General features: G+C 44.8%; 1 protein-coding gene across 1 annotated transcript in view; it reads right to left on the reverse strand.

Annotated features, from left to right (window-relative positions):
• WDR27 (WD repeat domain 27) overlaps window positions 1-27,752 on the reverse strand; it is a 103,919-nt gene that overhangs the window by 23,415 nt on the left and 52,752 nt on the right. Inside the window, exons 17-18 of the mRNA XM_006882841.1 lie at window positions 15,854-15,975; window positions 13,550-13,683 (exon numbers count right to left, since the gene is read on the reverse strand). Of these exons, the coding sequence (XP_006882903.1) occupies window positions 13,550-13,683; window positions 15,854-15,975 (256 nt within the window). The remainder of the gene's footprint in view (window positions 1-13,549; window positions 13,684-15,853; window positions 15,976-27,752) is intronic.

Below are 27,752 nucleotides of genomic sequence, written 5' to 3' on the forward strand. Positions count from 1 at the left end.
GGTGGGGGTAGAGGCTGTGGTGGAGGTACAGGCTGGGGGGTGGGGAGAGTGCAGGGCCTGAGCTGTGCTTACATGCCCCTTAGGGAGCCCCTGCTTCACTCTTCCCAGAGGCCTCAAGTTTCCTGTCAGGAGCTGTGTGAGAGAGAATCCCTTCATAGCATTGCATCAGGAGAAACCAGCGCTTACAGCACTGTTCTGCTTCAGGCTCCAAAATAACTGAGGCCAGAGGAGACACCCAACAGGTCAGAGGTATTACAGCAACATTGTGTCCTCAGCACTGTCCCCGGTAACATCAGCAGAAAGCAAGGAAGCAGCTGGCCGAACAGGAGGCCTCCACACCCTCAGTAAGAGCTGAGGCAAGAATGTGATCTATGAAGGCTCAGGAAGAGCTCCCAACCTGAAAGGAGGGGCTGGGGTGGGGTCCAAGGAAGAGGATCTGCCTCAGAGCAGCATAAAGCCCTCCCAGAGCCTTCAGGAGGCAGCACAGGGGGTTCTGGTGCAGGAAACGGAGGAGGTGCAGGAGCAAAAGTCTGTCTGTGGTGCCATGAGGGTCTGAAGGGAACAGAATCGGGCTGGCTGCACCTTCACACACAAGTAAAGTCCCACATGCACCTTTACACGAAGAACAATCCGTCAGTCCAGTATCACACTGGAGATGTCCTTTTTAACAGCCTTGAGGACAGATGGAGAAATTGGGAGCAGTAACTTAGAAGATTCTGAAGATGGAGATTTCTAAGTTGGTATTGTAAAAAATGCCCATTTCTTAGCAATTGTCAGAATAGAAGGTGACTTGAGTATTTAGTTCTAGACGTTTGTGAACAGAACTAGATGAACGCCCCAGGAATCAAATAACAGACACAGCCCTCCTGGCACACTGACTGCAAGAGATCCATATTTATTCCCAAGTCCAAGAAAGGTGATTCAACAGAATGTGGAAATTCTTGAACAATATCATTAATATGGCAGGCATGCAAAACACTGCTGAAGATCATCCAAAAAGGAATGAAAGATCACATTAACTGAGAACTGCCAGAAGTTCAGGCTGGGTTTGCAATAGGTCATAGCACGAGAGATACCACTGCTTGTAACAGGTGGATCCTGGCTGATGGCAGAGAGTACCAGAAGAAGGTCTATTTGTGTTTTATTGACTGCAAAGGCATTTGTGTGGCTCATAATAAACTATGACTAACACTGAGAAGAATGAGAATTCCAGAACACTTAAGTATGCTCATATGAAACCTATACTTAGACCAAAAACCCATGTTGTCCAAACATAGCAAGGGAACACTACATGGTTTAAAATCAGAAAATATATACATCAGGGTTGTATCTTTTCTCCACACCTATGTAATCTGCATGCCAATCATTCCAAAAGCTAGACTTGATGCAGCTGGACTCTAAAAAGCATTGGGATTGGAGGAAGACTCATCAACAGTCTTTGTTATACAGCAGACACAACCTCACTTACTGAAAATGAGGAGGATATAAAATTCTTGCTACAGAAGATCAAAAACAATAGCCTTCAATATGGATTGCATCTCAATATCAAGAAAACAAAAATTCTCATCACTGAATAAGCCACATCCTCACAGATGAAGAAAAGACTGAAAGCATCAAACTATGCATCTGAGACCTGGACAACAAAGAAAGATGACAGAAGAACTGACACCTCTGAATCGTGATTTTACAGAAGAATACTGAATATCCTATGGACTGCCAAAAGAATAAATACATATGTCCTGGAGAAAGTACAGCCAGAGGACTCCTTGAGTCAAAGATGACAAGGTTTTGTATCACATACTTGGGGCATGTTATTAGGAAAGGCTATTTCTTGGAAAGGGACATCATGTTTGTAAAGGTGAAAGGTCCGCAAAAAGAGGAAGCTCTTCAACAAGATGGACCAACGCAGCGACTGTAGCAAAGGGCTCAGCTGGTCACAGATGATGAGGATGGCACAGGGCTGCTACAAGCCATACTCAACTCACAGGAACATAACAACAACAACTACCGCAGGAACCAAGCCTGAGAAAAGGACATAGGAAGGTGTCTCCCCAGGAGTCTTACGTGCTGTTCCTGTGAGTGTTCGTGAGCAGGGAGAGGTTCCCCAGAGCACTGGAGAGGGTGTGACCTCTCCAGGACAAAACTGCTCCAATATGAGAGGGGACCCCTCCGTGAGTAGACCGTAAAGGATCATAATCACTGAGATGTCAAGAATCACATGCCAAGCCCTCCTTCATTCTGTCTGTTCTCTTGACTGGTTATGGGACAACAACAACAACCCATTCCTGAACTCACCCCCCTAGGCTGTTACATCATGTAGATATGAAGACCGCTTTCACATAATAATGGACGCTGCATCACATTTTTTTATGATTTCTAGAAAGAATGATGTCAACTGATTGGACTGGACATGTACCAGTGATGCTACTGTCCCCTCAAAATGTTAATGAGAACGGCCTCCAAAGAGCTAGTACTCATCTGGACCCACCAACAAGCTCCAAAGATCCTCACACCCTCCCAGATGCACCTTAGCACAGCTCCAGCTCCTCTTGGATCTCGCAACCTCCCCTCCCCTCCCCTCAAGTGATGCTGCATCTGGTCACAAGATCCAGGCTGAAACAGTAAGATCAATCAAAAGGAAATCTAAGAAACCATGGGATCATGACTGTTCAACTGGAAGGAAGGAGAGCCACCCAGGGTACATCTGTCGAGTCAATGAAGCAACAGGTAATTGAGGTAAAAGGAAAAAAGGCAGTCGTATTTAGAAATTGCTGCTGATGTCAGATGCTACTGAGTCGAGTACAACTCAGCAACCAATGGACCAAAGACCTGAACCCTGTGCCGTCCTCACAACCTACAACACACCCCAGCCCAGTGCTTCTGGCACTGTGTCAACCCACCTGGCTAAGGGTTTTCCTCTCATTCAGCCTCCTCCACCTTCCAAGCATGATGTTCCACTCCATTAGAAAGCCCCTCCTAGTAAGATGCTAACATACGTGAGATAAAGCTTCACCATCTATGCCTCCAAGGATCACTCTGGCTGCACCTTCCCCAAGACATATCTGTTTGTTCTTTTGACAGTCCATGGGACATTCAGTACTCTTCTCCAACACCACAATTCAAAGGCACCAATTCTTCCACCATCCTTCATCTGTCATTGTCCGGCTCTCAGATACATAGCAAGTGACTGAAATGGCCTGAATCTGGCCCACATTAGTCCTTAAACTTACATCACTGCTCCTCAATAATTTGGGAGGTCCTAGACTACAGACATTCCCAATGTGATACTTAACCTCCTGACTGCTAGTACCAAATGTACTGATTGTGGATTTAAGTAAAATGAAGCTGTTGACAGTTTAAGTATCTTCTCCACATATCATAATATTGCCTATCAGTCCACTGGCAAGGATTTTTGTTTTCTTGGAATTGAGATGTAATCCATATTAAGGTCTGCAATCTTTGATTTTTTTTGCAGCAAGTGCTTCAAGTTCTCCTCACTTTCAATAAAGTTGTGTCATTTGCAAAACAAAGGTTACTGATGAGTCTTCCTCTGATCCTGATGCCACATTCTTCTTATTAGAGTCCAGCTTCTTGAATAATCTTCTCAAGATACAGATTAAATATGTATGGAGAAAAGATACAACCCTGATGCACAACTTTCCTAATTTTAAACCATGTAGCATCCCCTTAGTCTGTTCACATAACAGCATAGGATTACTGAAAAAAGTCCAGAGTAATGCAAATCTAAACTCAAAACACCTATAACATTGCTACTGTCATTAATGTCCATTTTATTACAAGCTTCACTCTAAATAGTCACAGAAAACTACAAAAGACAGCATTAGGACTCCAAGCTAATTCAGAGCAACCCTTTGGAGATCATGACCACTATCTTGAACAACAGATACTTTAAGGTACCACAGACCATCAAAGAGCCAAGCTCCTCAACTTGGCTATACAAAGCATTCAGGAAGCTGCCACTTCAGGTCAGACTAAAAGGCCTGAATATGAAAGTTTCTACTGCAGAAAGTGGGGCATCACATGTATGAAAGCCTAGCTAAGGCCAGCACAACACACAGCAAGGCCTCCCAGAAAACTCTTCCCAATACAGGAGAATGTGGGTATTGGACAGGTGATTGTTCTGTGATCCAAAAAAGGCACATGGAGGTCGTGAAGCCCTACAACAGTGTCCACGTGCATAATGTCACATGCCTGGAGCCTTACTCAGTGACTCTACAGATAGCTAGTAAAGATATTTCATCTTAATTGACATGGAAACCACTCATTTCAGGTTTTTGACAGCCCTGTATCAAGCCTCATATCTCATAATCAGCCCACCATAATATAAAGACCCAACTTCTGTCTTGCTACCAGCAAAGAATGTTAACCAACTTCTGTGTGTCTAAGGTTTATCAGATCTCTTTCCTAGCCAATCATTAACTGTTTATTTTGAGGTGAAGTAATGATTAAGGAGAGAGGATTAGAACGGGCTATTTTTTCTTGTGGAATGCTCTCTCATGGGTTGTGTCAGAGAAAAACTCTAATAAAGAAGGTGGGACCTGAAAGAGCTTTGTGATAAAATGGAAATGGTTCATCCGGGAACGAGGTTCTACCAGAATGCAGGGAAATAGCAGCCGTAGCAAGTAGCCTCGTTTCCCAATGTTCCTACCCCGGAACCTCCTTCCAGAGCCCATTGCCACATGGACAGGCAGGATCCTACAAACAGCTTCCTGCTTATTCAGCTTATCACCTGGTTCACAGATGGTGGTCCAAGGTGGTAGTGGTGGTTGTTATGTGCTGTTGAGTCACTTGTGACTCACAGCAACTCTATGTGCAATAGCTCTACCTATTCTAAGCCACTCTTCCTGTCTCTAACACACCTGTCCCCAACATCCCAGTCACTGTGTCAATACATCTCATCCAGGGTCTCTTCTTCTTCTGCACTGTTCCTCCACACTTCCAAGCATGATGTCCTTTTCCAAAGACCAGTCCCTCCTGGCCACATGCCCAACATATGTAAGACAGAGCTTCAAAATTCTTGCATCCAAGAAGAAACCTTGTTTCACCCTCTCCAGAACAGACTTATTTGTTCTCCTGGTGGTCCATGGTATGTTCAATACTCTTCCCCAGCACCACAACTCAAAAGCATCAATTTTTCGTCTCTCATCTTTAATCATTATTCTGCTCTCCGGTGTATAGCAAGCAATTGTGAAGACCATGGCCTTTTGCGTTGGTTCAGGATGTGCCAAGCCTAGTTTGGAGTAGGTAGCTATTCCCAAATGAGGGTCCACTTGCAGGCATCTGGTGCCACCGGTCCAATATCATTGACTTGCCAGCTATGGTCAGGGCCTTCCCCCCTGGGAATCTGTCTCATAGCCGTCTGCTATCTCTTTCTCTCTTGGTGTCAAACAGAGCAATCTTTATTGGCATTTTGTGCCTCAGAAGGATAAAAAGAAATGTGTCTAGTTTCATCCCATCTCTGCATTGCTATTGTGATCCCATGTCTATTCATTTCATGGGCCCAGTTGGCCACCTCAGGGGAATGCACCAATGTGTCCATCTGCTGATTCCAATCACCATCAGATTCTGGCAAGGGGTTATTTTGATGGACATTGACATGTCCAATTCTAATACACCTTCTAAATTCTAAGAGTGTTTTCAATAGGTCCATGCCCCACCCGGGAGTCCCTGTAATAGTCCAGTTTTTCACGGTCCATTTGCCTCATCATGTGCCTAAGCCATTAGCCACAGCCCATGAATCAAGAAAATCCCCAACACACTCACCACTAAGCAGTTCCTCAGCCATTGCTGGAAGACAGGATGCAGTTCAGCCCACTGTGCAGATCTAGTCTTGCCTTCCTCAGTCAGGGTCTTGTATCTATTGGTCTTAATGTGCTGACTTTCCTCATCAAATACTGTCCACATTACCATACTTTTTCAATCTACATGCAGAACAGATTGTTTGGGAGGCAGGGCTTTATGAGTAAGAATGTGGCATCAGAATTGGAGGACAATTCATCAACAGCCTGTACTATGCAGATGGTACAACCTTGCCTGCCAGAACTGAGGAGGACCTGAAACATTTGATGCAGAAGGTTAAGGACTGTAGTTTCCAATATGGATTGAAGCTCAACATCAAGAAAACAAAGATTCTTACCTCTGGGCCAATTGGCAACATCATGATGTTGTTGTTGTTAAGTGCCATCGAGTCGCAGGTAACTCATAGAGACCCTACGAAGGAGAGTCCTCAACACTTGTGTGTCTCTCATCCTCTATCCAGGTTCATAGGGTTTCCAGAGGCAAGCTATTACAGAAGTGGATGCCGCTACTGCATCCAAGCTACCATCATAATGTTGTTGTTGTTGTTGTTATGTGCCATTGAGTCGCTTGCGACTCATAGCGACCCTATGTACAACAGCCCTAAGCTCTGCTCTGTCCTGTGCCAATCGCACTGTCTCTGATACACCCATCCTGATTACCCCAGCCACTGAATCAATATTTCCATACTTGAAAGCTCCACCTCAGTTGTTCTTTCTGTTATTCTACAATGTATTCTGTTGTACATAGGGTTTTTAGAGGCCTGCTATTTCAGAAGTGGATGGCCAATCCTTCTTCCTAGTCTGTCTTAATATGAATGTTCAGATTTAGAGAAATATCAGACACACCAGCATTTTACAGAAAAGTGAAAGATATATCCCTTATTGTGATAGACGGAGAAAAAACTTAGATTGTTAACAATTTCAGCTTATTTGGTTTCACAATCAACACTCTTGGCATTAGCAGTCAGGAAGTCAAAAGACAAATTGCATTAGGAAAACCTGTTGCCCGGGGGCCTCTCCAGGGTTCTAAAGTACAAGAGTATCAGTCTGGAGACTAAGGTGCAAAAACACCATTAAGGGATTAGAACAAAAGATAATGTAGCAGTTTGGGCCACCAACTTATATTTCCTCAGACCAAAGAATGCACTTAACAGCCTACAGACTGCAGCAATGGGCCAAGAAAGATCATATTAAATGAACATACCATGTTGCCTACCACCCTCTGAGTAATGATCTGATAGATAATTGGAATGAGCAACTGAAACATTTGTTTTATAAAATAGGAGGAGATAAGGGTATGAATGTCTGACTCACATGCCTTCAAGAGTGTGTGTTCATGTTCAATATGAGAAGGAGCTAAAGGGGGTCCACCACTGGACAGATTCCTACGCTTCTCAGGGGTATCTGGAGAAGAAAGAGTAGGAAAAGATGCCGGTGCTACAAATCTTACACAACTTCACTTGAAACTCATTTTCTTCTTTCCAGATGCTGTAGTCCCAGGTCTAGAGATACAGATATGGGCATCAGAAGAGAAGTGATTCCTGAGCAAACAGTTGTTACCTTTAAACTTACATCCAAGAATTCCCAAAGATATGATGGAGTGGATTGTATCTTCAACCTATCTTGTAGAAGTAGGGTTAATAGTGAAACACACAGTCCTGCCTAGTGGCCAACCCAGACCACCAGTGTTGTCGCTACGCAGCCCTACCCAACAGGAATAGGAATGAACTAACAGGGAAGCACTTTGCAGACTGGTCTCGTTGCCTTCCATGTGGAATTGTTTGAATGCTGACTTCAATTTGTAGCTGATTCCGATGTCCTTTCCCAAAGCAGAAAAGATTGGGTGAAAATAAATAACAAATGGGAGGAAGGAGAAATAATAATTGAGGGTAAAGGAATGAATAAATGGGTCATGCGGTTAAAAAAAAATCTAGCATTATGTTAATACTTTGAGAGAGACTCAGAGCAAGGTAATAACTTTCTCCATCTAAACACCAGAAATCAAAAAAGAGAAACCAAGATAAGATGAAATGTGTTAAATTTTATGTGTTTGTTTGGATATGTTTCATGGAAAAATGATGTTTATTCTATGAAGCTATGTTGTAATATTAAGATATATTATAAAAATGAATGCTGCATGTTATTATGAGTATATACTATATTCAGATTCATCGTAGAGAGGATTAAACCAGGCTGCTCCTTGGAGGCAAGGATTCTGGGGCTTCGTCTGACATACTTTGGACATGTTGTAAGGAGAGACAGGTCTTTAGAGAGGGACATCGTGCTGGGTAGAGAAGAGGGACAGCGCAGGAGGGGAAGACCCTCTATGAGGTGGATTGATTCAGTGACTGGGTTAACTGAATGGGTGTGTCAGAGGCAGTGTGATTGGCACAGGATAGAGCAGGGTTTAGGGCTGTTGTACATAGGGTCGCTATGAGTCGCAAACGACTCGACGGCACATAACAACAACAACAACAACAACTATATTTAGAGAAAGTACGCAAGCTTACCAGTTGTGACTGATAGAGGGGGAAGTTTTGCCCTGGAGAAATGTTTGTTGAAAGCAGTAGAACTAGAAGGCAAGGGGCTAATTCTGGAGGAAGATTAAGCTCATCCAGTGCTCTAAGGAGATTTGCACTTGAAAGGATTCATAAATTCACCTTGGACTTTTGATTGAAGAGATTTATATGTGGAGTTATCCAGAAATAAGGAGACAGGCTAAGACTGGGTGTGTTTCAGCAACACCATTGACCTAGCATCCACAAATTCATGGGTAAAAGCAGAAGTGTTGCTGCCTTCAGGAGGAGGGAGTCATGAGGGCCCCATCTTGTTGACTTGGCCCCATGCAGACATCAAGACTGAGTGAAGAAGTCAGTTGGTCCGTAACACAGGAAGATATATAGACTCCTGAGTTTGCAGCTGATGTCCATCTGGACCTAGCAACTGATGACTGAAGATAAGCTGACCAGAACCCAAGCAGACAAAGATAATGTGTTTCATGCTGTGAGCTACTGTTGGTTGCTGCCACCTGATCGTATGTTCTTGACTGACTTTGCTTATGGATACAGAAGCTAAATGTACTAACTGGACCAGAAGGTTGCACAGAGAAAGGAGCATGCTTATTCCTCCAGAGTACTGGTTTGACAGGAACAGGAAAATCAGAAATTGACTATCTAAAATAGGGGAGATCAAAGAATGAGACATGAAGTTTCTGATTTGCATATTTCCATAAAAATAGTTCTTAGTATGATTGTAAGGGGAAATCTGATTATCCAAGTATGAGGATGATGGCAAGAAAAGCCAAGGGGTGAACTCTGGGTCGCTAAGATGTCAGATGTCTTTCCTATCTAATCATTAACTGTTCATTTTGCGCTTAAGTAATTATTGTATAAGAAGAGAAGATTAGGTTGGGACCCAAGCCTCACCCTACTTACACAAGCTCGTGGGACCTCAGCACTAGGCTCTTTTTCTTGTGGAACACTTGTCTGTGACACAGCATCCAGCATGTCTCGCCCACAGTCACCAGTCAGCTGTGCCACAACAGTCAGTCTACGAGACCCGGACCCACTGCTCACTCGTCTCCACACCAACAGCCTACATCACCCACATGTGCCAGACAGCAGAGCAAAAATTATAATCTACAAGATACTGGCCCTTCATTTACCAGTTTCTGCAAAACCAACCTACACACCTATTGTCACAGGAGTCGTTCTCCTGATGTGTCTAAATATCTGGGTTAATTATCAAACCCAAGGGCCACAGAGGAACTGGGAAAATGAGCTGTGAGTGGAGCTGTTAATATTAGAAATTATGGACTCATACAGCTGGTTAAGCATTTGGGACTATGTTAACTTGTGACTTCTTATAATAGTCTACTAATAGTGGTTGCTGTGACACTAAACACTGTTGACCCTGATGTGCCAAATGTGATAATGTTTACCCATGGTGGACAGCGTTTGATGGAGCTTCCCGATTAAAACAAGCTTGGAAGCAGGAGCGGCATCCACTACCAAAATGGCCTGCCTCCAGAAACTCTACGAACAGTGCTCAGGTCTTTCATTCATAGGGTCACTATGAGTCGCCTATGACTCAACGGCACCTAACAACAACAATCTTAGCAAGATGAATGATAAAAACACAACTGAATTTGCTAGCAGGCGTCATCCAACAAAACAGATAAAGTACATTTTATAACTACTGGAACAGCAGGACTATACCTCTTCCTAAAGGAGTGCTGTTTCTATGCTAATCAGGGATACTTCTAAAGAGAGAACAATCTAAATCTCTTAAACCTATCAGCAACGTTTTAAGTCTTGAGGTTCCTAGCTTAGACACAGAGTTAAGCATCATAGATGTTCCTCTTTCTAGTGCCAGTCATAATAACTTGCCTGTTATTAGTTTTTGAACCCTCTTTGTCTAAACTATTGATGAAGTTTATGTCTTCCCAGCTTTAAGCATTCCATGCTATGCAAATGGCTCTCCAATGATGTTATCTTATTTAAACCCTGCTCCCAAACCCAATGCTCTCACACATACCACAGTAGCCATAACTTTTAAAAACCCATAGATGTAGGGCCATGGAGAGACTCAGAGCCCCTGCAGACAAAAGAATGCTTACCTCTATCATGAAGCAGCTAGAGCAACCATCACCTACAACTCTAAAATATTTTGGGTGGCTCAACTGTCTCTCAGGGGGAAATGTTAGGGTTGGTTAAGCTTGGCAAAAAGAGGCAGAATCCATACTGGTCAATTAGAGACAAGGATAAATGGGGGTGCTGGAAGCTGGCCCTGGCCAACCACAGCCAAGAAACTCTTGACCTGTGTAGAGTTTTAGGCACATAACTGATCCAATAGGTCCAGCCTTAAGCCCAGAAGCATAGCCAACTGTGGAGTCAATCCATTCTATTAAGCCACACAGCACTTGGCGAAGCAGTTTTCCCAATACACTGGAGCAGTCCCTTCTGTCCTCTGGGATGTATCTTTTCTAATAAAACTTTTTTTTTCACCTACATTCTGTCTCCTCACCTTCCCATGCCTTCTACCATGTACTCTAACAAAGATTGGACCTATATTGGGATTATTATGTCCAAGCAAAACTAGGCTGAGACCTTTCTGTTGTCTTCCACCCAGCGCAACTCTTGGTCCAGGCAAGAGGCGCTGAATTCAGGTATTTCCTGCACAAAACAAAGAAGACTCTGAACAGTCTCATGAAGGAGACCCTGCACAGACAGCCTCGTCCACAGCGGGGAGGGGAAGACCTGCACAGACAGCCTCGTCCACAGCGGGGAAGACCTACACAGCCTCATTCACTTGACGGAGACCCAACCTCATCCATGCTGGGGGAAAAATACACAGGATCATTCACATGACAAAAACCCCGCACAGCCTCGTTCTCGTGAGAAGACCCTGTAGCGCCTCTTCCGTGGTGCGGAGACCCTCACAGTCTTGTTCATATGAGGGAGACTCCACACAGTCTTGTTCACATGATCCAGGAAGCATCAACAGAAGACAGAAGGAAAACATGGAACCATTGTACCAATAAGAATTGGCTGACACAGAACCATTTCAGAAAATTGCATATGATAAAGAATCAATGGCAACAAATTAAGTTCTAGCTGCTCTGAAAGAATGGGTAAAAAAAAAAAAATTAGGCCCCAGGAATTGCTAGAATACCAACTGACACATTTATTTCAACAAACAGACACAGCCCTGGACGTGCTCACCAGGTTGTGCCAAGAAATTTGGAGGACAGTTACCTGGCCAACAGACTGGAAGAGATCCACATTACCCTAAAAAAGCGATCCAACAGAACGTGGACATTATCTAACAACATTACAAATATCGCATGCAAGCAAAATTTTGCTGAAGATTATCCAAAAATAGCTAGAACCACACATCAACAGAAAACTGCCAAAAATACAAACTGAGTTTAGAAGAGGTCATGGCTTTAAGGATAGCAATACTAATGTCAGATGGATCTTGGCGGAAACACACGAGAAGGTTGTCTATTTGTGTTTTATTTACTATGCAAAAGCATTTGACTGTGTTTATCACAATAAACTGTAACAAACATTGAGAAGAATGGGAATCCCACAACACTTGATTGTGCTCATGTGAAACCTGTATATAAAACAAGAAGCTATTGTCCAAAAAGAGCAAGGGACCACTGTCTGGCTCAAAATCAAGAAAGGAGTGCATCAGGGCTATGTCTTTTCTTCATACCTTTTCAATATGCTGATCATTCAAGAGGCTGAACTTTACTTAAGAATGTGGCATTCAACATCCTGCTTTATGCAGACAACACAACCTTGTTCACTAAAACTGAGGAGGACTTGAGACATTTGTTGCAGAAGATCAAGGACTTTAGCCTTCAATATAGACTGCATTTAACTTCAAGAAAACAAAGATCTTCACCACTGGGCACAGGTAGTACCAGGATAGATAAAGAAAAGACTGAAGTTGGTAATTATTTCATCTTGCCCAAATTCACAATCAAAACCCTTGGCACCAGCAATCAGGAAATCAAAAGACAAGTTCTTTTGGGGAAAACTACTATCAAGGATGTCTCCAGAGTGCTAAAGAGCAAAGATGTCAATCTAGAGGCCTAATAAAGGCCATAGTCTCCTCAATTGTTTGCTAAGCATCTGAGAGCTGGATAATGACTAAGAAATACAGAAGAATTTATGTCTTTTGAGTTGTGGTGCTGAAGAACATGTGGCCTACCAAGAGAACAAACAGGTCTGCCCTGGAGAAGGTGAAACAAGGTTGTTCCTTAGAAGCAAGGATTTTTACACTAATGTATCTCACATACTTGGGGCACACTGTCAGGAGAGGCCAGCCCTTGCAGGGTGGGGGTGTCAGTGCAGTAGGGATGTGAAGGATTGATACAGTGACTGTGTCCCTTGGGTCATAGGGTCACTATGAGTTGCAGTCGACACAACAGCACACAGCAACACCACTACCACGAACAGTAATGGTCTCAGATAACACCAGCTAAACACACTGTGAACAGACAACAATGTCACCTGGCTGGCCAGGTCCCACCACCAGCCCCTGACCACAGTGTGAGGGCTAACGGCGGACTTCAGGTCTGGTCTGGCTGTCAGGGATGATGCCGTGGTCTGACGTGATCAGTCCTGATCTGATAGAGGATTAGTACGGGATGGTCACAGCCCTCAGCCAACACAGGAGAGAATACCTGGGAGAATCTGGCAGCAGCTGGGCACTTGGACTCTCAAGCAAAGCTCCACCTGGATCCTGCATCCAACTTGTCGCCAACTCAGCTACAGTTCAGGAAAGGAAGCAGCGTCTCCAGTGGACTTGGGTCAGCACATGCCGTACTGCCTGCTGTTCTGAGCTGCCTCAGCCTCTGCAGCCACGTGAGTCAGAAGCTTCTAGCCTGACATCAGGTCCACAGACCTGAGCCTAGCCAACCTCTACAAGCATATGGCCATTTCCTCCAGATAAATATCTCAACAGATAGACTGGTAGAAGCTTTTTCATCTCTAGAGAGTCCAGCCAATAATGTAGGTCAGGCAACACTGGGATACACTGGCTCCCTTTCTGGCTGCAAAACCCCTTCCAATAATCTAGAAAACGAGTCACAAGCTCTGCTCAGCAGCCTGGTAATGCATTATGAAATTCTGCCTAGTGTTTTTAAGTGAAACCCTCTATTCTTAGACAAGTAATTATGGAAGCAGAAAGCACAGGCTTACAAGAGGAGCTGTTACCTTTTGATCTCCTCTTTGCAGGTGTCAATGTGATACTTCAGGAGGTGAAACTCCGGGCCAGACGATACCAACAGAAATGCGTCCAGGTAATAAAACTGTGCAAACTCTAACGGCTTAGGGAACATCTCTCTGGCCTGCAATGGAAAGCAGTGTACGTGAGCAGTACGATCCAAGTTAACAAATCACCGTTGCTCTCTAGACCAGCAGGTGTTCATCTCAGCTGCCACTTGCTGTAGAGTGGAAGTGTCCTTGTATATCTGAATCCCAGTGCTTATTTGGAACCAATGTCTACTTAAGATGTTAGGATAAAAAGGATGCTCTTCTAAAGCTGTGCTTCGATTCCTAGCTCTAAGAAAATGTCTGCATACACCCTGAGTACCAAGCATTTTATTCAATCTGAAATGGAAAAGATATTGGTATTTAAAAAGATCATTTAAAGGACCTGTGAGAAATTACAGCCTCAGAGTCAGCTCGACAGAAAAAGGCTGGGTGGTTAAGTTAAATGTTTTCTGAGGCCTTTCCTCTCAAGCCTGGTTCTAGCAATGAAACCAGGAGGCTAAGATGTAGGTGCTCTGAACAACTCTGAGCAAGCTGCCTCCTCCAATGCCGAGGCCCCGGCCCAGGTCCCGACTCCCTGAGCCCTTATCAGGACACCACTGGACCAGCTACCTCTGCAGCGTGTGCCCCTCCAGCTACTGGTCAGGGTTGACCTCTGGCCCTACCTCTCCGGCCACATGCCATCATCTTCATCCACGCAGGTCCCACAAGCTTATTAAAGCCAGGAGGAAAAATGAGCACATGCTGGAACCTGCTCACCTGTGACCCTCAGGAAAGCCTGTGGGGAAGCCCACGTGGGGCACTGGCACCTGCTCACCTGTGACCCTCAGGGAAGCCTGTGCGGAAGCCCACGTGGGGCAGCTCATACGGATCAGTCCCTGAGCAAGAATCCGTGTGGCACCTTGCTAACCGGCACACCACCTCCATCAGGGACCAAACATTTCAAGAAGTTCTGATTATTCTGAAAGGTCCCGTGCGGCTGGGAGAGAGACTGAGACCAGCTAGCCCTAAAAGCAGGACCTTCCGATGTGGAAAAATTGTTCACTGCAGAGCAGGAAGCACAAGTAATCGTAGGCTCACCCTGCTGACTGGATACCCCAGCACTGCTTTCCTTCACCAAAACATCATGCTCCGCTCCTTCTCCCTGTGCCTGCTACGAACACTGCCATTGTAAAGCATACGGACCTGCTTGGAGGTGTGGTTGTGAATACTCTACTGCTGACCAAAAGGTGAGTGGTTCAAAGCCACCATCTGCTGCAAGGAAGGAAGGTGGTGTGGCTGCTTCCCAAAGGGCACCTGGTGGGAACCCTTTGAGGCAGGTGTGCGTGTTGTACAGCACCCTGACAAGTCAGTCAACTCACAGCAAGGTCTGGGTCTTGCTTTACTATCAAATCACCATCGAGCTATCTGTAGAAGTGCTTGACGATATTTGGCAATTCTGTACCACATACGTATCCACATTAGCATATGCACGTGTGTGTCAGCATGCATTTCATGTGTTCATGCACACTGTGCCCTTGCACATTGGTGTGTGACTGTGGCTGTCACTCAGTGACCCCGTGTACAACAGCTGCTCTGCGGGGTTTCCGAGGCTGCTCTGCAGGGCTTCTCCCCCAGCAGACAGCCAGCCTTTCTCCTAAAGTTCCCAAGTGGGTTTCAAGTGAAAACTGTTCAGCTGGGAGTGGAAGTGGCCGGCATTTACACCCCAGGGACTCTCTGAATGCAGACTCGAACCTCCAGGCACATATTTACTCCGCTGTAATCAATCATGCCCTAGGGTAACAGCTAAAGCTCTCAAGACATGAGTTTAAAAATAAGGAGCTCTGGGGATGTGGTTGGTCTACAGTGTGCAGTGCTGCTCACCAAGGTCCAGTTTCTACCGGTTCAAATCCAGCAGCAGCTACTTGGGAGAAGGAGGGTCGGGCTCTTCCCATTTACATTTATAGCCTAAAACCCCAAAGGACAGCTGCTGTGAGTCACGACAGCCTTGACTGAGTGACAGGAACAGACCTGCTCAATCGCTAATCAATGATGTACCAGGGCACAGAGCCTGACTGGCTCAGCCTGTGCACTGACCCACAGGCCAGCACCCATTTGACCCATAATCGATGGAGCACGGGCCACAGAGTCAGCATGGTCTGACCCACGCACTGACCTACCGATCGGAAAATACTTGATCACAGCCAACCCTGCGCCGAGGCACAAGGAAGATGGGCCTGACAGGCCGGCGCAGGCAGGGCTGCTTACCAGGATCACTGGACGAGTTGGTCTGCAGGCTGACCACAGCCTCAGGCTCCTGTCTTGGGAGGCAGACACCAGCCACTCTCCTCCTCGACTCCAGCCAACCGCAGACACAGACCCATCGTGACCTGGCGGGGGACAGTAGACAAGGCAGCTGGAAAGGAGGAGCACGTGCTTCTCAGATGAATAGAGAGCTCCCGTCAGTGACAAGTACTGTCTCTCCACGGTGATGCTGGTCATGTGCCACAGACTGCAGGGATGCTGCCCACACTGTTGCTGTTAGGTGCCACTGAATCAAGTGCGACTCATAGCGACCCTAAGAACAACAGGCCTAAACCCTTTCCTCTCCTATGCCATCACTGTCCAAAAAACCTCTGTGCAACCACCACCCAAGCAGATACATGCACATCCATGTTTATTGCGGCTTTGTTCACGATAGCAGAGAGTTGGAAACAACCTAAGTGCCCATCAACAAACTAATGGATAGAGAAGCTGTGGTATATTCACACAATGGAATACTACGCTGCATTGAAAAACAAGGAACTCATGCAATATTATTCAAAATGGGTGACCCTGGAGGACATTATGCTGAGTGAAGTATCTCAGTCACAAAAGGACAAATACTGCATAGTGCCACTGTTGTAAAACAGGACTGACATCGGGGTTGGGGGAAGACTGAGAAAGATGGGATAAATTATGTATACTGCATTGAAACAGGTATTAGTGTCATGACAGGAAGAACAAAGGTTGCATAGTGGAGTGGACTTGGGGAAGGAGGGTATACCAAATGGGGGAATTGTATACCAATGAAAGAATTTTACTTTTCAAAGAGAAGAGCAGCCTGGTGGGGGGAGGGGTGGGCATGGAGAAATGTGCAACAATGAATGAATGGAAATCCAAAGTCTCTGTAACTTTTCATTAAAATTAATAAGAAACTTAAAAAATATTCATGCAGTGAGAATCTTTGTCTTCTCTATGTTGAGCTTCAATTCAAACTGAAGAATGCAATCCTTAACTTTCTGCAGCAAACACCTCAGGTGCTCCATAGTTTCAGCAAGCAGGATTGTGTCATTTGCATAATGCAGGTCGTTGAGTCTTCCTCCAATCCTGATGCCACATTCTTCTTCAGAAAGTCTAGCTTCCCAAATGATCTGTTCTGAATGTAGATGGAAAAGATATGAAGACAGGATACATCCCTGATGCACACCTTTCCTGATTTTGAACCACACAGTGTTTCTTTGCTTTGGTCTGACCACTGCTTCTTGGTCTGAATATAGGTTTCACATGAGTACAATCAAGTGTTCTGGGATTTCCATTCTTCTCAGAGTCGGCCACAATTCCATAATATATACAGTACTCTTCCCCAACCGTCAAATAGTGCCAAAAAGTCTGGAAGACAACCACCTGGTCAACTGACTGGAAGAGATAGATATTTGTTCCCATTACAAAGAAAGGTGACCCAACCGATTGTGGAAATGGTTGAACAATATCGTTAATATCACATGCAAGAAAGATGCTGCTGAAAATTATCCAAAAACGACTGGAACAGCACATCAACTAGAACTGCCAGATGTGCATGCTGGGTTTAGAAGAGCCTGTGGTATTCTAGCTAATGTTAGATGGATCTTGGCTGAAAGCAGAGAGTACCAGAGGAATGTCTATCTGTGCTTCATTGACTATGCAAAAGCTTTTGACTGTGTGGATCACAAGCAGCTGTGGCTGACTCTGAGAAGAAGGGGAATCCCAGAACACTTGATTGTGAAATCTACATTCAGACCAAGAAGCAGTGGTTGGTCAGAACAAATAAACACTGCGTGATTCAAAATCAGGAAAGGTGTGCATCAGGGATTATCATGTCTCCGTATCTTTTCCATCTACATGCAGAACAAATCATCAGGGAGGCTGGGTTCTTTGAGGAGGTGTGTAGCATCAGGATAGGAGGAAGACTCATCAACAACCTGTGTTATGCAGATGACACAACCCTGCTTGCTGAAACTCAGGAGAACCTGAAGTACTTGCTGCAGAAGGTCAAGGATTGTAGTCTTCAATATGGATTGAAGCTCATCGAGAAAATAAGGGTTCTCACCACTGGGCCAACTGGTAGCATCATGATAGAAGGTGAAGATATTGAGATTGTTAACAGCTTTAGTTTACTTGGCTCCACAATCAACACTCATGGTACCAGCAGCCAGGAAATCATAAAGCAAAGTGCATTGGAGTCTGCTGTCAGGGACCTCTCCAGAGTATTGATGAGCAACTATGTCAGTCTGGAGACTAAGGTGCGCCTAATCCAGGCCACAGTCTTCACAATTACTTGCTATGCATCAGAAAGCTGGACAATGACTAGGGATGATAGAAAAAGAATTGATGCCTGTGAGCTGTGGTTCTAGAAAAGAATATTGAATATACCATGGACTGCTAAGAGAACAAACAAGTTCACCCTAGTGAGGGTGAAACCAGATTGTGTTGCAGACTGAGGGTAAAGTAATAATGAGACAGACAACCAAGAATGAGCTGAGAGAGTAAAGACAGGGGCCAGCAGTCCTGACGACTGAAGCGCCCAAGCCCTGCCTCTCTGTGTATTTATTGAGAGTCATCAGGAAGGTAAACAAAGGATAATCACAAGGGAGTAGAAAAAAAACCAAAAACAAATGTTCATGGGGAAGTCTTCTGTAGATAAGGTGGAGCTCTTCTCTATTGTTTACCTTAAGCTAATCTCAGGAGGGAGGACTTCAGTAAATACAAACTAAGAACATGTTGACTCTTAAGGAATGCCTTAGTGCCTCAGGGTGAACTCCAGCTTGTATGACGCCTCCCTTATATCCTGATAGAGCATTTGGTTTATTATGAATATTAAATTTGATATTCGGCTTCCCAGAAGTTTGCTCCATGGAGGCAAGGATTTTGAAGCTTTGTCTGACACACTTTGGGCATGTTGCAAGGAAGGACCAGTTCTTGGAGAGGGACGTCATGCTTGGGAGGGTGGAGGGACAGCACAGGAGAGGAAGACCCTCGATGAGATGGGTTAACACAGTGACTAGGAAAATGGGGTAGGTGCGTCAGGGACAAGGTTGGCACAAGATCAAGTAGGGTTCAGGGCTGTTGTACAAAGGGTCACTATGAGTTGCAAGTGACTTGACAACACACAACAACAACTTCCCCAGCACCACAATTCAAAGGTATGGATCCTTCTGTCACCCTTGGTCATTGTCCAGCTCTCTGACGTATCCATTGCTTGCATGAGGCACCCCTTAGTGGATCTGACTGCTGTCTGACTATTGATATCTGGATGACTGTTACTCAAATTTACATCATGACCACTAATGCTAAAAGTCAAGATACTGAGGGCTTCTACGAACTTCTGAAGACTGAAACGGATCTAACATGCAAGGAAAATGCACTGATAATAACTGGTCATAGGAATGCATAAGTTATAAAGAAAGGACCTCTTGGTGGTGGTACACGGGAACTGATACTTACAAACTGCATGTTCATCTGTAACTTCATATAACATAACAGTGCTTGTTGTTGTTATTGTTGTTGTTACGTGCCATCGAGTTGCTTTGCGACTCATAGCGACCTAGGTCCAAGAACACTAAACCCTGCTCTATCCTGTGCCAACCTCATTCTCTCTGACACACCTACTCTCACTACCCCAATCACTGAATGAGGGCCTTCCTCTCCTGCGCTGTCCCTCCACCCTACCAAACATGATGTTGCTCTCCAAGGACTGGTTCTTCCTTGCAACATGCCCAAAATAAGTCAGACAAAGCTTCAGAATCCTTGGCTCACCAGGACAAACCTGTTTGTTTCTCTAGCAGTCCATGGTATATTCTACACTCTTGTCCAGCACAACTCAAAGGCATCAATTCTCTATCATCCCTAATGACTGTCCAGCTCTCTGATGCATAGCACACAATTGTGAAGACTATCACCCAGATACGGTGCACCTTAGTCTCTAGCCTGACATCATTGCTCTTCAATACTCTGGAGAAATTCCTGACAGCTGACTTTCCCAATACAATTCGTCTTTTGATTTCCTGGCAGTTGTTACCAAGAGTGTTGCCTGTGGAGCCAAGCAAACTAAAACTATTAACTATCTCAATATCTTCACCATCCATCCTGATGCTGCCAATAGGCCCAGTGGTGAGAATCTTTGTTCTCTTGATGTTGAGCTTGAATCTATATTGAAGGCTTCAGTCGTTGACCTTCTTCAGCAAGCGCTTCAGGTCCTCCTCTGTTTCAGCAAGCAGGGTTGTGTCATCTGCATAACACAGGGTGTTGATGAATCTTCCACCAATCCTGACGCCACATTTCTCTTCATAGAACCCAGCCTCCCAGATGATCTGTTCTGCATACAGGTTGAAAAGATAAGGAAACAGAAGACATATCTGGTGGACACCCTTCCCAATTTTGAACCATGCAGTGTCTCCTTGCTCTGTTCTAATGACTGCCTCTTGGTCCAAGTATAGGTTTCACATAAGCACAATCAAATGTTCTGGGATTCTCCTTAGAGTCAGCCACAGCTTGTTGTGATCCACACGGTCAAAAGCCTTTGCACAGTCAATGAAGCACAGATAGACATTCTTCTGGTATTCTCTGCTTTCAGCCAAGATCCATCTAACATTAGCTAGAATACCACAGGCTCCTCTAAACCCAGCCTGCACAACTGGCAGTTCTCTCTGATGTGCTGTTCCAGTCGTTTTTGGATAATTTTCAGCAGATATGAATGATATTGTTCAATCATTTCCACACTCTGTTGGGTCACCTTCCTTTGTAATGGGAACAAATACCTATCTCTTCCAGTCAGTTGGCCAGCTGGCTGTCCTCCAGATTTCTTGGCACAACTGTTGACATGTCCAGACAGGACCAACCACACATACCTGGAGCTCCATGGTTATTTTTCCCCTTTCATTTACACACCATGGTTAACTCTAAGGAGAACAGTCTCCAGAAGGCTCCCTGCTGGCTGGACTGTCCTCTGCAGGTCTCAGGAGGTGGACACCTTACATCTGCACAATCTATCTGTCAGAAGGCCAGGAGAAGGGTGAACACCAGGGGAGACCCATCAATGAGTCATCACTGCTCGGCCGCACCACCCAGGAGCATCAAGGCAACCAAACAGCTCTGCTGCCGTCTCCTGGAACTCCTGGTCCCACAGTGAGAAGGGAGCTGATGGTGGACTTCAGGCAGAGCACAGAGACGGTCATGCATGCAACTTCCTGTTCCAGAACAGAGACGTGGTCTTCAGGCCACTCCAGTATGCTACTGTGGGGCACAGGGCCATGGCAGTCACTGTCCCTAACAGCAGGCTCACTGCACAGTGGCACTCACCCTCACGTGGCATGGGCAGAGCCACACCTGTCATCAGAGGAACCTATGCATCTTCTCATTAACGTCATCACAGACAACCCACCCAGAAACACTGGATCCCTTCTAGATGCTGGGTCAATGCTCCAGAAAGCCAATGCTGATGGGAGAACCACTGAGTACTCAGAACACAAGCCCTGAGACACTGTGCCCATGGCACACCTGGGCACCAGAAACAGACCGCTCTAACTCCTGGAGTGACGACAGTGAAAATTCTTGCATGATTTTCAGAAACCAGGCTCCCTCTCCCCTCCAATCACTGGTTCTATAAAAACCTGAAACCTCAAAGCCTCTTCTGGGTTTATTCTGATTTCAAGTCAGCTTCCTCCAAGTTTCTGAGGCTGCACATCTTAGAAGGAGACTATCTCGTCTTGGAACAGCCAATATTTCCGTGAACAGCCATCCCATCCTGGACACATAAAGAAAGCACGGCTGTGGGAACCTCTGCTGGGGTGAGTGCCATCAAGTCAACATCAGCACAGGGGACTCTCACCCAGCTCAAACCTATTGGCCACTTAGCACCATCGTGACGGCAGCTGATCCTCTCAAGTCCATCACTGTGGCCACCACATGCTTTGAATGCCTTCCAACGCACACACTTGTCTTCTGGTCCCATGGCTCAAGGTCAGTATGAAGGTCCCTCAAAGCCAAGAGCCTCTGCTGCCTCTCCTTTCTCAATGCCACCACTGCAGAGAGACACAATCTGTCCAAAGAGTGTCCTCCTCAGAGCCACAAACAAAGGCCAACTAGGGACTTGGCCACTGTTTTCCCTGACGCTCATCCTGAGACGGCCTGCTTCTGAAAGCGCTCTGAAAGCTGTGTCTGAAGTCCTCTCTTCCTCCACTTCTAGAACTCCTACCTGACACAGACATAATCTTGGTCCCACAGAAAGGGGCCACCATGGCTCATCCATGCCTAACTGGAGGGTGGGGAAGGGGACAGCACAGCTGGGTACAAAATGGCAAGGGGTAAGGGAACAGGGAGAGAGCGTGCTGGGCCCCATCACCAGTGAACCATCAGCCCAGCAAGGAATGATGCTGGACAAGGCGTGTCTTTCCCAGAAGGCTCTGTCTTAGTGAAAAGTCCAAGGTTCTCTCATTTTTATTTCATGGCTATTTAAAAATTTCTTTTTTATAATTCTAATTTTTTTAAATTAAATACAATTTAAAACTAGCTTTCTGAATATAGTCACTGTCATCCCCCATTCACACAGGACTCAGTGAGAGCAAAGGGCTCTCCTAAACAGGGCTTCTGGGTCCACCCATCCAGAATTTAACTCCCGCCCCCTCGACCTGCTCCAAGACAAGGCAGTTCTCCTCAAGAAGGCTTCCAGGCGCATCCATCCCGGGTCTGATCACTGTCACCCCTAATTCACAGGCAAGACACGGGACGATGGTGGTCACTGTGAGGAAGGCATCCAGGGCCATTCATCTCCTCTAGGTCAGGCATGGGTGCAGCACCAGGGACAGAATGGAAGTACTGAAAAATTTTAACAAATTTTAATGAGAAATCTTTCAAAATCTAAAGCACGGATTCCATAATTAAGTCAAGTATGATTACTATTTCACTTCTGGGTAGGATGATAGAGTAGACAGCGACTTCAGGTCCTCAACAAAGACCCTGGACAACACATGGCATCATGATGCTCCCAGAATGAAAAGGAAGAACTGAAGGAAAATGGAGTTAGGAGACAGACAGCACTGTTCCCTCCACAGCACAGCATGGCCGTATGAACAGCTGTTTACTTGTTATGGGGGCCCATGTCTGCAGGAGCATCCACACTGGTGGCTAGTTGATGGGCAGGGGTGTAGCCACGCTGGCGGCTAACTGATGGGCAGAGGTATCCACACTGATGGCTAGCTGTTGGGCAGGGGTGTGTCTATGCTGGTGGCTAGCCGATGGGCAGGGCTGTCTACGCTGGCAGTTAGCTTATGGGCAGGGGTGTGTCCACGCTGGAAGCTAGCTGATGGGCAGAGGTGTCCACGTTGGTGGCTAGCTGATGGGCAGGGGTGTCCACACTGGCAGCTAGCTGTTGGGAAATGTGCATTTTCCCCCTCCTTGTTCCCTGTGCCTTTCTGGAGCTCAGAGTGACACTCCCCACCGTCACCCACTGGGTGACTGGCTATATTCCCTGGTGTTGGACTGCAGTTTCCCAGACCCCTAACACGATTCTGTGTTTGGCACTGGGTTCTCTATGTCTCTGGACTCACAGCCCTCCTCTGGGGATGGACTGATATGCAATCCTGCCCTGCAGACTTCTCCAGCATTAACTGGCTTCACTCCGGAGGAGCACACCATTCGTTAAAGGCACAATCCTTAAGGAGTTCACTTCATGCAAACATGTCTCACTGGTACTGTTAGCACTCACCCCTAGCCTGGCAAACACACAATCCTTACCATGCAATCTATCCGAGCCTCCTCTCAGAAGAGACACTGTCCCAGTGTGGAGGCCCCACTCCTCTACTGAGGCTTCTAGGCCAGACACTGTATCCCTTTCCACAAAGATAGCACTGTTTCAGAGGCAATAGACAGCCCCAAACCAGTCAAATAAACACATCAAGATGGAACAAAAAAAGTGACCAAAGTAAAGAACAAGAAGGTCTTTCTAAGGAAGAAAGGCTATTAGAGCTTCCTGCTATAGGATCCAAGTGTCTTCTACAGACTGAGAGAAACCACAGAAAATAGAGAACTTAGAAAAACCTATGCAAAGTGAAATAGAAAGTTAGAGGCAAATTAAAAAATTTTAAAATAGATAAAAAATCAATAAATAGAAAGTTGGAAGCAAATTAAAAATAGCTAAGTGACATTCTGAAAATCAAAACTAACATTGCAGAAACAGCTAAGATACTTGAAGAACCAAGACTATACTTGAAGAACTGGAGAACAGAATTGATGAGCGACTGGAGGGGGAAATCTTCAATTCTAATCTGTTGGAGCAGCAGTCAGAAAAGAGAAAATGTAGAACGCCTCATGATAGTGACCCTAGCAAGAAGAAGTTCACAGAACACTGACACGCAATGGTCAGACTGACACATGACTGAAATCTTGGGCAGAAAGCAATCAAAAACAGCACTGAGGAGGATATTTCTGAAGACTTACTGCTTGAAAGTTCCCCAAACATATGAGAAAAATGTGTACTCAAGAAGCTAAGCATACTTCAAACAGGACAAATCCCCCCAAAAAAATCCACCAAGACAAAGCATAATCAAATTTTCCAAAATTGAAGACAAAGAATACTGAAAGCAGTCTGGGAAAAATGAAGACTTACCTACAAAGGATAATTAAGAAGATTAAGCTCGGGGAGAAGGTTGCAACAATGAATGAATGGAATTCCAAAATCTCTGTAGATGTTCATTGAAATGAAAAATAAACAACCTAAATTTTTTTTTTAAAAAAAAAAAAGAAGATTAAGCTCAGACTTCTCAGTAGAAATTATGCAGGCAAGAAGCCAGTGGAATGGCATATATCAAATTCTGAAGGAAAAATACGCTACCCAAGGGTGCTGTTGTTATATGTCACTGAGTCATCTGCAACCCACAGCAACTCTATGAACAGCAGCTCTGAACCCAGTCCTGTTCTTAGCAAGTCTCACTAATTTCAACACACCAACCCTCACTGCCCCAGTCACTGTATCAAATCCATCTCATCTGGGGTCTTCTTCCCCTGTGCTGTCCCTCCACCCTTCCAAGCATGATTTGCTTCTCCAAGTCTCTCCTGGACACATGCCCAAAGTATGTGAGATGGAGCTTGAAAATCCTAGCCTCCAAGGAGAAACTTGGTTTCACCCTCTCTAAGATAGACCTATTTGTGTTCTTGGTGGTCCATACTATGTTCAAGACTCTTCTCCAGCACCACAATTCAAAAGCATCAATTCTTCTGCCATCCTTAGTCATTGCCCAGCTCTCTGATGTATAGCAAGTAACTGTGAAGACCATGACCTGGATTAGGCACACCTTAGTCTCCAGTCTGACATCGTTGCTTTTCAGCATTCTGGAAAGGTCCCTGACAGCAGATTTTTCCCAGTGCAATTCTTTTGATTTCCTGACTGCTGGTGTTAAGAGTGTTGATTGCAGAGCTGAGCAAGCTGTAATTGTTAACAACCTCAATCACTTCTTCATCTATCATGATGCTACCAATTTGTCCAGTGGTAAGAATCTTTGTTTTCTTGATATTGAGCTTACAAGGAACAAAATGGTCTATCCAATAGGAAAGTGAAACTGGGTCATTTCTAGATAAATACAAGCTCAGGGGATTTGTGAAAACAAATATCCTGGAAAGGGAGAAACCTTAGGGTGATGTGCACCTCAGAGGCGAGGACGCTCCAGTGACGGTGAGGTTCAGTCTCACGTATGTGGCCTTGTTGTCTGGAGGGTCATTCCTTGGAAAACTCCAAATCCTTGGAAAGTCAAGGAAAGAGAGGTAGACCTTAAACAGGACAGATACACAGTGACTGTAACAATGGGCTGGAGTATATGAGAATGACTAAGATGGTGCAGGAAAGGATAGAGTTCAGATCTTTAATTTATAGGGTCATTGTGAGTCATATCTTCCAATAATTTCCACACTCTGTCAGATCACCATTTTTTGGAATGGGAATAAATTAAAATCTCTTCCAGTCAGTTGGCCAGGTAGATGTCCTCCAGATTTCTTGGCACAACCTGATAAGCACGTTCAGGGAAGTATCTGTATGCTGAAATATGTCAATTGGTATTCTGTCAATTCCTGGAGACTTGTTTTTTGCCAATTCCTTCAGGGCAGCTTGAACTTCTTCCTTCATCACCACAGACTCTTGGTCATATGTTGTGTGATGAAATCCTTCTGTGTCAGCCAAGTCTTTCTGATCCAGTGACTCTGTGTACTGAGGATGGATTCTGTCGATGCCTTCCATCTTCTGATGTTTTCCGGATCATTCAACAGTGTGCCCATAGCATCCTTAAGTATTGCAAAACAAGGTTTGAATTTGTTCCTCAGTTCTTTCAGCTTCAGAAACGCTGGCCGAGTCTGTCCCTGTTGATTTCCCAGCTCCAGCTCTGTGCACATATCATTATAATACCTGGGTCACAACCAATTGTGGCCAAGGAAATCCAAGAACACTTGATTGTGTTCATGCATAGCCCACATTAGACCAAGAAGCAGTCATCAAAAGAGAGCAAGAAAACATTGGACAGTTCAAAATCAGGAAAGGTGTATGTCAGGTATGTATCCTATCTTCATACCTTTTCAATCTGTATGTGGAAAAGATCATCTGGGAGGCTGGAGTTTTATTAGGAGGAATGTGGCATCAGGAGTGGAGGAAGATTCATCAACAACCTGTGTTGCTAATACTAATTTTAAATCCTTATCTACTCTCAGATTAGAAAAATTAAATTCATTAATTATGCTAATAATTTTACATTTCTCTAACTGGTATACCACTGGTCTGTCCATTTACTGTACAAAGGTAACTTGTGGTTGCTGTGATGCTGAACACCGTGACACTGATATGATAACGTTTACCCATGGTGGACAGTGTTTGGTGGAGCTCCCCAATTAAAACAAGCTTGGAATTTGGAGTGGCATCCAGTCCAGAAATAGCTTGCCTCCAGAAATTCTATAAACTTGGAGAAACGATGAAAGTTATACAAGTGTTCAGGTCTTTTATTCACAGGGTTGCTTATGACTCGCCTATGACTTGGCGGCAATTAACAATAATTTTACCCTCTTCAGATTTTGCATTTCTGCCTGTATTTGACAGTCTCTTTAAACCATAGACTAGGCCTTCTAAGCTTGATCCCAGTTTGTCTCTTATGAACTTTATGGTTTCAGGCTTTACTCCAAGGTCTCTGATCCACCTTGAGTTGATTTTTGCATATGGTGTGAGGTGTGGATCCTGTCTCAGCTCTCTGCACATGGTAGTCCAGTTATGCCAGCATTATTTGTTGAAGAATTCCCTATTTGATGTGTTTTATTTCCTTGTTGAATATCTGTTAACAAACTGTATTTAATATTACAAGACAAAATGTCTAAGAATAATTGCATTAAAAATCAATATGATTATAAATTTTCAAACTAAATTTTTCTCAATGTTTTATTATTCACAGCGCTCACAGTAGGGTCTGGTGGCTGGGTCTTCACAAGCGACTTTTCATATATTATCTAATGTTGGCCATATGCAAAAAACCAGAGAATATACTTTTCTAATTGCGATGAAAGCCGAACATCTTTTTCCCCGTTTTCTGGCTGAGCAGCCATCATGCTCCCAAGGCAGATTCATGTGGCAAAGACCTGGAAATACAAAGAAACTGATGTACCAGGACACTAGAGCAGGGGTAGGAAGAGTGGACAGGTGGTCTCCTCCCAGATAGAAACAGAGCAGAGCCATTAACGTAGCATCACTGGCCACAGTTTTCTTAGTTCAGTGGCAAATCCCTTTCCCAGTCCTAAGTTTTTGCTAGCTCCTGTCGAGTAAACAACAATGCACTGCAATCCTCTTAACACTGGACCTGAACCCTGTCCTATCTTCTGCCATCCTCATCATTTCTGACATACCTGAGTC

The sequence above is a fragment of the Elephantulus edwardii genome, unplaced genomic scaffold (assembly GCF_000299155.1).
Source record: "Elephantulus edwardii isolate Elephantulus edwardi_28Jun2011 unplaced genomic scaffold, EleEdw1.0 scaffold00024, whole genome shotgun sequence".
In the NCBI taxonomy this organism is placed as follows: Eukaryota; Metazoa; Chordata; class Mammalia; order Macroscelidea; family Macroscelididae; genus Elephantulus; species Elephantulus edwardii.